Below are 15,276 nucleotides of genomic sequence, written 5' to 3'. Positions count from 1 at the left end.
TTTTGCCCTCATTCTCTGTGGCCACCATCTCCCATTATTACCAATAAGGCTTCAGCCCAGTTTGTTCTCACTGAAGTTGGCTGCCGTTTCCTTCCCATTCTGCATGTGGGAGTGGGGCTGTCCCATAGTAAAGATGGGAACAATTCCCACTGTTTCTAGTATGGCTGAAGCCAGGCTGCCCTCAGGCAAGATGGCCACACCAGGTAGTCGGAATGTGCACGAGGCCAGAGAGAGGGAAGAGGAGTGCTGAGGAATTTAGTAGTCAGGGAACAGACTCGGTATTGTTAACCCCAAGTGTTTAGAAACCGTGAGTCAGGCCCCAAAATATAGTGAGATTTTAGAAATATAATATTTAGTTTGCCTTGGATTTTTGAGCCTTTAGGATGCACACTGGTCACATTTTCAAGCTTCTCTCTGAAACTTGAAGGACAAGAAATTTCCTTTTTTAAATTGAAGTTGAGATTATGATGTAATCACTTGATTCCAGAAGCTGGAGCATTAAGAACACCAAATATTGAGAGACTTTTGATAAAACTGTGGGAGCTGGTAACACCAAGACTTGAGAGCATTGCAGGGCAATGTGGAGAGGTAGGAAAAGAGACTACAGGTGCTGGGCAATATCAGGGAGCGGAGGAACATGTTGAGGACAGGAATAAAAATGAAATGGGGTGACAGACAAATATGGAGGGAGCAAGAAGGAGTCTAGGATGTGGCAGCAGATGTAAGGACAGAAGGTAAACTAGAAGGGGAAAAGGAATGTGAAGTCTGAGAGGAGACATTTATTGGGAGAAATCCTAATTCCACTGAAGTCAATAGGAGTTCTGCCATTGTCTTCAATCGAGCCAGGATTTCACCGAGGCTATTTACTACCATCCTAGTTTGATAATCCTGCAGCATATAATTGTATTTATATTTCTTGTCAATTCATTACTTTTGCCCAGTCTCACAGTCTTTTTCACCTCTTATGCCTCCATTTTAAAAGTTTATCATCTTATTAATGCAATTTTTTGTTTGTTCTCAACCTTGGCTTTAGTTTTTGCATACTCTTAATTGCACTGTTTATCTGTCTGGCTTCTGTTCCTTTGAAAATGTGTTGTGCTAAAATTCAATATATCATTCTCAATCATATTTTAATTATCTACATTTGCCAATAAGACTAACCTGAGACTGTATTTGAAGTGGGACAGTATTTATTAAGCATTATAAAAGTATTTTTATAAGCATTATTAAGGTATCAATCGCCCTGCGCTAACTCATGAATTCATCTAAAAGTAAAAGAGGAATGTCCCCCATCCCAGTTCTTGTACCACAAAATAAAAAAAGCCTTCTTGTGCTATGTTCCCAAACTTGTAGGATTAATCCTTCATAATTTATGTCCAGGGTGTTAGATATCTTCCATTTCCCTCATCATGTCACGTCTCAATTACTGCAACATCCTTTTCTCTGGCCTTGACAAATGCCATCTTGCTCCCTTTATATTCATTCATAATGTTACTGCAAAGATCATTTTCCTTGCCCATCATTTTGACCTTGTCACCCTTCTCTTTGCATCTCTCCACTGGATCCCCTTCTCTATCACCTCAAATATAAGCTACCTGTCTTCATTTTCAAGGTCCTTCACAATCAATCCTCACTCTAGCTATCATCTCTCATTCACTACCGAGATGGCAACTCCCACCTCCAGCTGGCCCACACTTCAAGCCTCCACCATCCATTTGTTAAGTTTTCAAATAAGCCCCTTCATGCTTTCTCCCATGGTTCCCCTCGCACCTGGGAGGAGCTCCCAGAAAACCTCCACAGAAAGCCCTCCTTATCCTCCTTCAACCCCCCCTCCCTTTAAAACTCTACATTTCTGTGATGCCTACAAAAAACTTGACTGCTGGTTAGGCTGCTGACTACCCTGCTGACCAATATGGTCTCTAGTTTCCTGGTACTCCCCCATCTGTCTGTAATCATCTGGAGACTCTTGTTTATACTTCGATTGTGAGCTTTTGGAGCAGGGACTTAGATATCTGCTCAGGACTAATTTTTAAACCCAACCAAGACCTGAACCAGACCCAAGCCCATGCAACCTAAGAAGGTTGAGGTGTTTTCCTACCTGACCCTTCCCTCAGAACCTGAGGTCAGCACTGCCACTACCTCCTGCCCTTGGGGGTCAGTGCAGCAGTGGCTGTGTCCTGAGCCCCTGTCAGCCACAGCCCCCTGCTGCACCATGCCGACCCTACAGGCAGGAGGAAGAGAGCCAATCCAAGAATGAGAGGGTCAGGTTGTTTTCCAACTCAAACCCATACTTGTAGTCAGGTCCTGCTGGTCTCGAATTGAGCAGTAAAACTCTACAGGGACAGTATTGTTGTTCTTTGTTTATATATTGCTTAGCACAATGGGGTCCTGATCCAGGACTAGGGCTCTTAAGTGCCCCAGTAATTCAAATAATAACTATTCCATAAGAACATAAGAATGGCCATGCTGGGTCAGACCAATGGTCCATCTAGCCCAGTATCCTGTCTTCTGACAGCGGCTAATGCCAGATGCCCCAGAGGGAATTAATAGGATGGGTAATCACCAAGTGATCCATCCCATGTCACCCATTCCCAGCTTCTGGCAAACAAAGGCTAGGGACACCGATTTGCCTTTTCTTGTCTCAGAAATTTTATCTCATCATTGTTCCCTTTGATCTGGCATTCATAGCAAAATCCTATTAACTTACCCTTTTTATTATCTTTAAGTCTTGATGGACCTACAATGTCTGAATCCTACAATTCTGCCAATATTTCCTACAGCAGTAGGTTACATTTAGGCTATATTACAGTAGGTTATATTTAAGGCTATTCCTTGTTTTTATATTTTCCTTTGATCTTGCCTAAATCTCAACTGTTCATTATTTATTCCTCATTCCCTCCTTGATTTGTCAACCCACCACATTTTTGTTATATTCCCTTGTGTGTGTACTTCAAGGTCACCCTCTAGTTTTGTCAGGCTTCTTGCAAGGTTTCTTTTGGCAATATACTTCTTCCTTACCATTAAGTTTTTTGTCCTTTGCTTATTTGTCATCTCCCTCTCCAGTCTTGTCTACACCAGAGTTTTTAAGCCATCAATGTAGAGGCACTGGTGTGAACTCTTAGTGCACAGGGTACATCCATGTAAACCATGATTAGAATTAATGGAGTTTACTGGTATAGCTATACTAATGGCAAAAGCCAGTGCAACAAGGCCAAAGGTTCATGGTACCTCTTTCACAGCTTAACACAAGTGGACAGGAAGAAATATTAACTGTTTTTTTCTTCCTTTCTAGTGAAGAGTGTCTGTTCCACTTCCACCCTACCCCATTAGTTGATATAAAATTATGCCTGCCAATCTTATCTGTCCACTCTATCAATGTACTGAGGACTGCAAGTAACTATGAAGCTTTAGGATACCAAACTTTACTATCATTAAATAGCAGTAAGTTACATTTCTGGATATGTTAAAATAAAAAATCAAAGTCAGAGATAATTAATAATTAATTTAAGCTTATAAGGAGTACTAATTTCTCAAAGCATACATACTTTCAAATATTAAAAGCAACAAATTTTAAAACCAAAACAGGGAATTCATGGCTATTCTGATGCATTTGTCACAGTTCAGGGCAACTGTGCCTCTACTCCACCTCTATGGTTCCACAAGGGCACCCCATCTAGGCTTCCAGCTTTCCAGCCATCATCTTTCTTGGATGGAGACCAGCATCTCTCCCCCTTCTGACCGAGATACTTCCAGGCTGAACAATTCCTTGCCTTCTCTGGGTTATTTCCAGCAAAAGACAGTCTTCCTAAGCAGGCATGCTTCGCTTCTCTCCTCAGAGACAGTATACAATATAATTGCCCCAGTTATAAGTTACCACACAGTTCTCTCTAAGTAAGCATATTTTACTCTTAAGGTAAAGCAATACATAGAAAACATATTAAAAATTACAAAGGACCTGCACACATGCTAATAAGCTTGCCAGAGATCACCCCTGTAACTCCAGCATGGGCTTTGATAGGTGAGCTGTCCTTCAAAACCCCACACACTGATGTTCCTGTCGTTTCGCGTTCATAACACCCTTTTGCCCAGAACAGTAACCACACATGAATATGTGAATCACTCATTTATCCGGTTAGGTTCTTTGAAGAGAACCTGAATATGTAATCAGCCAGACAACAAGTCTCTGCTCAGCTCTACAGCTTCAAATGGATAGATTCCAGGTGTTTAATTTGCATTTCCTTTATATTAATATTTCCTAGGAAATCTACTTCATACGTATTGTCTCAAAAAGTCCATTTGGAGATATTAGGAACTTCAAAGATTGCATTAATCCTCTCTTTCTCCTAAAAAAGTTCCATACAATCCCACAACAGTACATAAACATTTGCATTTTTAACATAGTGGGCTCCTAAAATACTTAAGCTTAATTCAGTAAAGTTTAACTAAATTCAAGAAGGTTTGTCCAAAATATTGCAGGAAATTGCCATCTATCACGCCATTTTCTTTCAAAGGGTCAATATTACTAGAAGTATAATGCCTTTTACATACATTTTCATTTCTTTCAAAAAACATTGTTTAGAAAAATATATATAGGTTATTTTTAAAGACCAATGGGCAAAAAGCATCTCTTGCCATGTATGAACTAGATCTGAAGTTAATAGGCCCCATATACTCCTTTTCAATATAGAGGCACACAAAAGGTGCAAGAAGGGCATGAAAGGCCCTACACTACTGACAGAACAGCAGAAACCATTCCTCTACAGAATGCTGTATCCCCACCCTGGGAGTTCGTGAAAACCACTCTGTAGTCAACACTCTGCAAATCTTTTTGGGGGAGAGGCAAGGAGCACACATTCTCTGTGCTCCCATCAACTAGTGGAAGATTTTGAGAATTAAATGTGCATTATAATTAATGCTGGTCAAACGAGCAGTAATTCTCCACTTTGACTTCTATCCGTGGGCGTGTGAGGTGGAGGATGGTGGAAAAGAACAGCCACGGACACCACCATTCTCTGGGAAGCCACACTCTCAGTAGAGTACGGGAAGAGAGCACTGTGGATGTGCCAGCCCTCATGATTGACAGCTGGAGACTGGACTTGTGAGATTTTCAAATCACATCTTGCCCCCTCCACAATTCCTCAAAGCCATCCCTTCTCTTTAGGAGCTCAATCCAATCCTCACTGAAGTTAACAGAAACCTGTATATTGACTTTATACTGGTATTGGATCTGGCCCCAAGGGAGCATGTAAAGGAAACAGATTTCTAAGTATATTTTTCCATCCCAAAGATTTTCTCATATGTAAGGAACATTTAAGCTAGAGCTTTTACTAACTAAAATTTGGAAGATCACTTACAGCAATCACCTTATTTCTGAGAAGTAACCTTATATTTGTTCAACTCTAACACTGCTGAATACATTGCTAAGGATTTAATATCAGTTTTTATAGTCATGTAACTGTCACCTCCACTATATACTTGAGGTTTAAATAATAGATAAGAAATGCTTATTCACAATAGCATTTATATAATGAAACCACATCTCTACACCAAAATGTTCTAACTCAGTGTTTCTCAATGACCAGTTGCCGGTCCCTGAGATCTCCCTGACACAGTTTAGGAAGGCAGCAAGCCAGTCCCTGTTACCAAAAAGATTGAGAAACACTGATCCAACGTATACAGAGGTTTTGTTTTTATCTGCTCTGGCATTTTATCAAATGTTGCTGTAAATTTATTTTTCATAAAACATAAGTAACGAAGAACAAGCCAATTGAGTTAAACATATTTTGCACCTTTCTTGGTTTCTGCAATTTTATATAAGAACCCACATATCTGTAGTATTTACATACTAGACAAAGTAATTATGATTCATACTAAGGTGATCATAGTGGATTCAGCACTTCATTTCTGCTAGATTAATCTATTTATACTTATTACATTTTTAATGTTTATTTCTTCCCCATCTTCAGCTCTAGCAAAATGATGAGATTTGCAATATACTCTGAAGACAGTCAGGTACTTTATAGGCATCTCTAAAGCAAATTTTGTAATACTGCTTTATCTCTGCATTTGCTGTTCTATTAGCATACGTTATACTGACAGGCATCCTCAACAAAGCCTGAATGTTCACTACACCAAGATACCATTCTCGGGAGACTCCTTTATTTGCCCATACACACAGGATTCCATTGTATACGAAAACAGCAACCAACATCCAATATTTGCTTCTTTTGATAAATTAAACCTGTACATTAAACCTAGAATCAAACGTGCTTATGTGTATTACCACAGAAAAATAAAGCTTGGTGCAAGAGACTAGCTTTTGTGCTCCACATGCCCTGCAGGAATAAAGATAAGTAGGATGGACTAGCCACCTAAATTCAGAATATCTTTGCTTTTATTCATTAGAAATTTAACAGAAAAAAATATTTTAAAGGTTAAAAAAATGTAGAATCCTAATCATTACCATAATGCACAGATAACCAAAACAAAGTATTTAAGAATCGTTTTCTCTTTTACATACATCATAGGACCCAACTTCAGGGTTATTTCTTCTGTACAAACTGATGACATTACAGACATTCACAGCTCTTTATGGTATGTAACCCTGGTCCTGATCCAAAACCAATGGAAAAGCTACAATTCATTTCACTGAGCTTTGGATCAGGCCCTTTATGCTCATCTGAACTAGTTGTGATGCCATCAATTTCTGCAGGAGGAACAGATCAAATGTGTGTTTCTTCGTTTTATATGCTAGGTCTAGTCAGTTTCATTTTAAAAATCTATTTATTTGTAAATTCTAAAATATCTGTGTATTCCCCTAATGATGTACAGCAGGGTTTGAAAAATCCACTTGCAGGAAGCTGTTCTAGAAAAATGCCACCAATTTCTGCAGAATCTGTTTTTTAATTTAAATAGTAATTAATTTCTAGCTTTTATGTTTGTGGAGATAACTTTGGTTTAATTTTCCAAACACAAACTAATGCAATGCTGTCTTCCTAAGTCTACAGACAGCCGCAGTGCCTGTGCTACTGCTCATTGCTTCCGAAGCTACAGCAAAATGAAACTATGATTCTTGTTAATTTTCATTGCTACTAACCAGACAATGTGAGTAGCAATGAAAAGCTAAAATCAAGTTGATTTCATGCTATTGCTGCTTGTGAAAGCCATGGGCCAGAAGCATTACACCACCCACTGCAGAAGAGGACCTGAAAACAGAGGCTGAGGGCTTGTCTACACTACAGGACTATTTCGAATCTACTTAAGTCGAATTTGTGGATTTGACCTTAATAAGTCGAATTTGTGTATCCATACTAAATACACAATAACTTCTCTTCTGACATTATTCACGCAGCCAGCTTTTTTTGAAGCGGTGTCACTGTGGGTTCCAGCACACCCGCCCGCCCGCTGCCCATTGGAATTGTTGGATTTCCCCAATGCATGCTGGGGGAAAATGTGTCGTCATTTGAACGCGTCAATCCCCTCTCCCTCTCTTCGCCCGCGCGCGCGGCGGAAATCTCGCTTCTCTCTGGTTACAGCACACGCCACCGCCGACGCGACAGCACAGCCGCGGCATGGCTGCGCCTCGATTCATCGCTGCACTTCGCGCCGCGTCGCTCTCGCACCGCCACACTCCCCACCAGTTGCATGCTGAGAAAGGCAACGGGCAAAGGAGGAGAGCACGGCGTGTGAAGAGAGCGAGCTCCTCTCTCAGAGCAGGCGCAGTGCGGGAGGGGGGCAATCATGGGGGTGGTTGGGGTGGTGGGGGGTGGGGGCAGAGATTCTGAAGCAAGCACAGGCACAGGGGTGGGCAGGACTGGGTGCTGCAGGTCTGGGATGACACAGGATGGCGAAGAACTTCATTGCGTGTGAACTGTGTTTTGCTGTGTGTGACCTGCTGTCCCCAGCCCTGAGCGCGCCAGGACAGAAGGAACTGTGCAGCCTGACTGTGTGCCAAGCTGTGGGCCATAGCCCCTCAGGAAACTGTCAGCGCCCAGTCAGCGGTCAGTACCGTGGGCGTGCTGTCATTCAAGTAGCCCATTCAAGGGGGAGCAATGTGCTCTTCGCGTAGTGACTGAAGGTACGAGTGTCGAAATGTCCAGGTCATCATAGATGATGTCAAGGTCATCACGATAGGGCTAGATGGCCTGGGACCCAAATCTGCGGTGGGGCCATCCCACCAGCCCACATCCCTATCCCAGCACCAGCCCACAGCCAGTGCTGACAGCTGTGGTGGAGGCGGGGTGGTGCAAGCTGGTGCAACGGTGGATCGGGCAACCATATGGGCGTGGGTTCAGGGCATGTTCAGGGTGGGGCGGAACGGTTCATGACGCGCAGGCAGGCAGGCACTTCAAAACGGAGGAAATAATGTTCAGGACCCTCAAGAGCCCACAGTGGATGGATAAGGAGATGCCCCCGCTGTGCCTCGGGGCTCCCGCCCGCCTATGCCCTGCTGATTTGACACTGAAAAAGGACTCTTCAACACCCGCTGAGCAAAGTGCAAAGGGTGGTGGAGGCTGGTGGCTCGGGGTGGTGGGGTGAGATGGTGGACGCGGCTCTCGGAGCGAAAAGACTATCCCCGCTGCTATCCCTTGCTCTCTCGTAGCTGTGATCTCTGTCTGAGTGTGCTGGGCTTTGTGTGTGTTGGCTTGGCCTGTTGAGAGGTTGAGGAGGAGAGGTTGGCAGCTTTTTGCTGGAGCAATGAGCCAGACAAGCATGAAGAGAGCCAGAGAGCAAGCGCCAGTTTATGCATCAGGAGCAGAAAGCGAGGAGGCTTTGAGCAGGTTGAGAGCAACTTGAGCAGATTTTAAATTTTGACTGTCCACTTGATTTTAAGAGAGCCTGATCATAAACCAAGTTTTCCCAAACTAAGGAAATTTTTTTTAAATTTTTGTTGTTTTTTTAATTTTAATAAAATCTTCTGTTTGACTTTGAATCTGTTTTTCTTGTTTGGGGAAGCATGGTGTGCTGTGATGGGTGGTTGTGGTGGGGTGGGGGTGCATTTTTTGGGGGGGGGGGGGTGGGGTGTGGCGGGGGGGGGGGGGGTGGGGGGGGGGGGGGGAGGTCTCTTGGGGGGGGGGGGGAGGGGGGGAGTGGGTGACCGTCTGGATGCAGGGGAAGGGGGAGGATTGGGGTGACCGGGGGGATGCGCAAATGCATGAAGAAGCACATCGAAAGACCAGGCACAGGACAAGCCCCAGGACCTCACACCCCTGCAAAGACACTGGGCAGCCTGTGACAGGCCACAGTGCCTGGCCCCTGTGTTGACTGCAGTGTGTGTGTGCCCTGCACCTTGACCCTGCCCCCAAGTCTGTAAAGTCTAATGGCACGAAAAACGTACTGAAAAAAGAGTGACACCCCACGAAACACTGACACGAAGCGAGGTGACAGCGCAAACCAGTAAACCATGACTGGTTGATCCTTTGTTGGGGACTGGGGGTTGGGGGTGGATGTAGACTGGGAATGACTTTAAGGGAAGAACTTCTAGGCGACATTAGCGTGCTGCCCCTATGTGCAGTGCCACTCACTTTGGGTGAGCGGGACAGGACTTCTCTTGGCACCTCCTTGGGCGCTGCTTGGAGGGAGGGGGGGGGACAGGGCACTGCGTTAGGGTTGCAGCGTGGCTGCTCTGCCTCAGGTGCACTGCCTCTCTCCTCTGCCGACATCTTGCGCGCTCCTCTCAGACCAGCCGCTTCCCTGCCGTCCCTCCCCTCCCTGACCAAGCAGCGTTGTCTCGCTGCCTGCTCGCCTTCTGCCGCCTCCTCTGTCTCCGCCTGCAGGTGTGCTGAGCTCCCCTCAGTCCTCTCTGCTCTGTCCCCTGGCTCACTGCCTGGCCTAGGCCAGTCTTTCAGCAGTCCGGGGATGCTTTCGCTCTCCTTCTTGCTTCTGGCGTGAAATGAAGAAGCCAAGCTGTGTGATGCTGGGCAGTCCGTGAAGTGAAGCAAACAAGTGGAAGGCGAAAACAGTAAAAGACTAGAACAAAACAGTAGTCCAGGAGACAGTGAACTAGTCCGAAGAGAGATCAGAGAACTCCAAGATTCAGGGAATCAGACTGAAATTGCAAGGCGCGACTGCACTTGCAGCTTGCGCGAGCATCAGTGAGCTGCGATTGGATGCACAACAGCGAGCTGAGCTGTACAGGCTGACAGACTGACTGTCAAAAAAGATAAGTACAGCTGTCCTGACAGATAGTGTGGTGAAAGAAAAGATGTGCAAAATCCTGCTGCTGCTCCTGCTGTGAAGTGCAAAGACCCCCTGTCTATGTTCTGCCCTGCATGGTGACCGCCTGTTCCCCTGCGTCATTCTTAAAAAAGTAAAAAAACACGTTCTGTGTAAAATCTCTTATGCAAAGTAAAAAAGTAAAACTCTATATTCTTATGCAAAGTAATGCAAAGTAAAACACAGTCATGCATCCACAATTCCACTAATTAGATGCAGCACTTCCACACCACAGCCACAACTAGGCGTGTCAGGCACCACACAGGTGACATCACCCGAGAGAGCTGAGTCAGGCTAGGCCAGAGCACTGCATGGCGCGAGAGCGTGAGAGCTGGCGTGAGGGAGGGCCCCCGCTCAGCACCTGAATGGCATGGCGAGCACCCTATTGCTTCAACGCGAGGGCCTGTGAGAGCTCTTTTCCATAGAGCTGCTCTCTATCAAACTTCCAAGCTGTTTGTTGAGACTTTTTGTTCTGAGCTTTTTTTTGCTTTGCTCTTTTTTTTAGTTTCATTTTTGTTTGCTGTTTTATAGCTTTGTTTTTTTTTAGTTTTTATGTTTTTTTTTTTAATTTATATAGTTTTGTTTAAATAAAAGTTGAATTTTAAAAAGAAAAATCTTAAGGGTTATCTCTGTGAGAGCCTTGTGTCCCTGATGATTGGGCGTGATGTGAGGGTGGGGATGGCTGTCTGGGGAATCTCTGTGAGGGTGATGAAGAGATGTGTGCTGGAGGCGGGGTCGGGGACGACCATGCCTGCGGTCCCCCCTTCGGGTCCTTCCTCCTGTCCCCCACACTATCTGGCCTGAAGCCTGTCCCTACACTTCTGGGTCCTGGCAGTCCCCACCGGCACACGGCACACCCGCTTTTGACCACCTGGGAATGTCACCTGCGGCTGTGCGTCTGCGCCAGCGCGGCTGCTTGCTTTTGATCACTTTTCGTATTTTTTGTGTCTTTTTCACTTTGTCTTCACTCCGATCCCTTCGTTCGCTTCCCGCAGTGGCTTTTTTCTTTTTTTCGCTTTCTTCAGCGTTCCTTCGCTGGTGGACTTGCCGCCCAGCTGCACAGAGACTCCTCTGGCCAGGAGACAGCAGGACTTGCCGCTCCCTCCTGGATGCCCATGCTGGGACTCTCTGCAGATTCTGCATTGAGGCACTCTGCTGCAGCTCGCCCAGGAGCAGGAAAAGCCTGGAGAACTCTGCATCAGAACAAAAGATTCACAGAGATTAGACAGGAAAACAGATGTGGAAGATTCAAACATTTGCTGTGAAAAAATGAACAGGCCGGTCAGACCCACTGTGTCGCTGGCAAGACCAGAGTGGTGGTTCCATGAGCTGTGTGATACAGCCATTCCTGCAAGTGATCCACCTGCGGAATTGAGCTAGCAAGTGCGTATTTAGCTCTAATAGTTCTGCCGGGTGGGGGTAAACGTGGGTGTTCGGCAAAAAGCCCAGTTGTTCGAATTAAATAAATCTCTGGGTAAGTCCTAGTGTGGCTTCCGTTACAGAATAGTACTGAAGAACACACACCCTCAGCAAACTTTGGCAGAATCCAGAAAGCTGAGGAAGAGGTATATTTTGCAAAACCACTCCCAAAAAATTACAGCTGTCAGGAGGATGTAGGGTGGGAGGGAGGAACACAGAGAACATTGATCCCTTTCAGCAGCCATGGGTGGTGTTGAGTGGAGGATTCAAATTTATCAGACACCTACCAGCTGGAGGCTGATACAAGGCCTAAACATGAGTAGGTAATATGAATAGATGTGTCAGGGTGACACACAAAATATAGGGAGAAGACAGGGAATAAAATGTGAGAAAATTATATAAGGGGTTGGAGGGAAAAACGGAAAAGAAAAAAACTAGGCCTTGTCTATACTAAGATTTAAAGTATGATATTAGTTGAGTAATACATTTTAGAAGTCTAGTGTAGACAAGGCACACTACATTTAACATGAGATAAACTGGTCAAGTTAAAGCCTAATGAGGAGCCTGAGCTTTACATCACACTTTAATCCTTGCCTAGACAGGGCCTTACTGAAGACAACTAAGAAAAAGATGTATCATGAGCTGTTATAAGAAAGAAAACAGGAAGTGGAGTGAAGACAGGAAAGGAAAGGTGGTATAAACACAAACAAGAGTGATGTATTAAGTTAATACATTTTCTGAAAAAAGTCTGATTGAAAATATTAGAAGTAAAATGTGCTTCTGCAGTGCACAACTCTCTTCCCGTGTCCCTGCAAAATGCAGGGGCTGGTTGTGGAGGTTTTGTCCCACTGGTTAGTAGTTGTGGTGTAAATTTTTCAATTGACGCAATATCAGACTTTTTTTATTATTATTTTAAAAGCATTCCAGATCAATTTCAAACTGGAATTTTCGTTAGACTTATGTAAATCATATCACAAGATTATGTCTTATTTTTCACCCTATGTATTTTGATATTTGTATGCACCCTCACTAGTTCCAGACAGGATTACTGTAATTCTCTGCCACTGTTTGTCCAGACAGACACATCTTTTAAAAGACTTAATTAATTCATAATGCCAGATTAGTATTCATGTTCTAAATGCTTAATTTATGTTACTCCCATTTTTAAGACTTTATATAATAATCCTCTGTTTCATATCAATTTTCAAATCTTGATTCCTATTAAGGAATTCCGCTGACATTTACTCTTATGATGATGTGGACTTTTGGGATGCTTTTATCTGTGAGATCTGCTTCACTTTTATATCCTTCATACTGATGGCTTTAGATTTCATACAGAAATCAAGTTTTGTTTACATAAAAAAAGAGCTTATAGGCTTTTTCACTTATGAACATGAGCTTTGAAACTCCATGGACTGAAATTTTTTTATGACAACTGAAAATACATTTTTTCTATAAACTTTAAAATACCTAGTGGTGTGTACTATGTCTCTGGCAGATATAAATGGTTTTGCTATGTGGCTAACCTTAGCATACCTATCTATAACATCAATCTATTTCTGGTAAGTGTCCTAAGATGCTGATCAGTTTTCAAAAATGTTTTAGGAGAGGTAATATAATCAGAGACATTTGAAAGGTACATCTTATAAAATACTTATAATATGGTATTATATTACTCAGACACCAAAATATATATTATACATTATAATTATACTCCATTATAAAATATTGCACATACTGTATTATATATCTATGTGTGCATCATAAATTTAAAATATTTATATTTCACATCCTGTATGTTCTACCCTGGATATCGAAAATGCATACAAATAAGCTTTTATTATATGTTATAGTATTACTCCCTAACCACTATATGCCTCTGTTAATTTGGTATTCTCTGGAAAAATTTACTACCTTTATTTCTTTTTGGATGCCAAACGGCACAAACAAAGGCACAAACAAAGGCACACATCGTTAATACCTCCTCCTCCCCCTCAACATTCAGTCCTCCGAACAGTGTGCACAGTCGCTCTGACAGCTGCTCTCTTTGTTTTGCTTTGCAGCGCTTTCCCCCTCCTCATGCTGACCTACATGAGCAGCTTTCTTCGATTTCCCTTCTCCAGGCTCCCTCTCCCAGCAGAAGGATTCTGATTGAAGAGCTCTCTAGATCTACACGCCCACCCTTGTGTACCTGGGGCACTGTTAGTCAGTCCAGCTTGGGAGAGCCAGTGCAGCACTACACTAGACAAGCTATCGCAAAGAAAGCCACTGAGGCCGGTTTGCTCTGACCCCTTCTAAGGTGCAGCGCACACACTCCCGGGCGGTCCGGCTATAATTCTCTGCCATTCCGCGGGCTCTGTGCTGCTCGTCTCCGCATCAACCACGATGGGGGAGAGGGACAAGAGGTACAGTAGGGCCCAACATGGGAGACCCACGTTCAATACAGCCATTTACAGCAGGGATGGGGAAATGTGCCATTCATACACGGCGGGAGATCACACTCGGACGAACCAGGAACAGAATCGCCGCGGCCGCAGGCGGACGGGTCCTGGGGAAGGGGATTTACACACACTGTGAACGGGAAAGGATTGCGCTGGGGGGGGGACACACCCCAGATTCAGTTCGGTGCGGTGCGGAGCGGCTGGAGAGGGGGAAGCCGGGGCCGTGGGGAAGGGGCGCAGGCTGGAGGCAGCCCGGAGCCCCGCAGAAGAGACGGGCCGGATAACAGGAGGGGCTGGAACAGCCCCAGGTCGACAGCAATGGGGAAAGGGAGACGCCCCGGGCCGGGCTCAGACTCACCCCCAGGGCTGCGGGGGTGGGCGCCGGGACGGAGCCGACCCCCTGACCCGGGGTCACTGCGAGAGGGAGGCCCGGGGTGGGGAGCAGCCTGTACCCGCAGGGCGCCCCTGGCCGCCTCACCTGCTGCCGGAGGGGAAGCCCCGCTGGGCGGCTCCAGGGTGACGGCTCCGTCCTTCCAGATGCGGACGTGGGAGGCCGCCTCCGCCCTGGCGGCGGGGGTGTCGCGGCGGCGGGCCCGGGCCCGCAGGGAGCCGCAGCACTGGTAGCACACGGCCCACGCCTGCTCCTCGTTGATGGGCTGGTTGTAGAGCCTCAGGATCTGCTCCAGGGAAAGCGCGTCCCGCGCCTCGTCCTCCCTGCGGCAGGAGACGTCTCCTGCCGCCGCCTCCCGGGGCCAGTCTCCGGGCAGCGCCTCCGCCGCAGCCCCGGCGCGAGCCATCCCGGCTCCGCTGCTGCCTGCCGCGCCTCACCGCAGGGAGCTCTGTTGCCGGGCCCCGCTGCGCCCCGTCCGCGCCGGCCTCATACTCCCCCTGCCCCGCCAGCCCGCGCCGCCGGATACGCGGCGAGCACCGACCCGCAGCAGCGCCCCAGCTGTCAGCGGCAGCGCGGCCGCCAGCTCATAGCAACGCAGCGGCGTCCCCTCCCCGCCAGATCTCCGCGGGGCCGCACCGCCTCCTGCCGGCGGGAGAGCGGGGCCGGGGAAGCGCCGGGCCGCCGCTCAGTGGCTGGGAGGGGTTGACACGAGACCCAGATTTAGCCGCCCCCTACAGCCAGACGAAGCCCCTCCTCGGCCAGCTTCCTTGGTACAGCGCTTGCGGCACCGTACACAGCACCTCTGCGCAG

At 46.0% G+C, this 15,276-nt stretch overlaps 1 protein-coding gene across 2 annotated transcripts in view; it reads right to left on the bottom strand.

Annotated features, from left to right (window-relative positions):
* Positions 1-15,028, bottom strand: part of SPIRE1 (spire type actin nucleation factor 1) — a 182,861-nt gene extending 167,833 nt beyond the window's left edge. Inside the window, exon 1 of one of the 2 annotated variants that reach the window (XM_039526302.1) lies at positions 14,554-15,028. In XM_039526302.1, the coding sequence (XP_039382236.1) occupies positions 14,554-14,872 (319 nt within the window). In that variant the 5' untranslated portion in view covers positions 14,873-15,028. The remainder of the gene's footprint in view (positions 1-14,553) is intronic. The other variant, XM_039526303.1, reaches the window with a different exon arrangement.
* Between the last annotated feature and the right edge of the window lie 248 nt (positions 15,029-15,276).

The sequence above is a fragment of the Mauremys reevesii genome, linkage group 2 (assembly GCF_016161935.1).
Source record: "Mauremys reevesii isolate NIE-2019 linkage group 2, ASM1616193v1, whole genome shotgun sequence".
NCBI classification, from domain to species: Eukaryota; Metazoa; Chordata; order Testudines; family Geoemydidae; genus Mauremys; species Mauremys reevesii.
The sequence above is the reverse complement of the archived record's forward strand: the minus strand, read 5'-3'. Positions and strand labels throughout refer to the sequence as shown.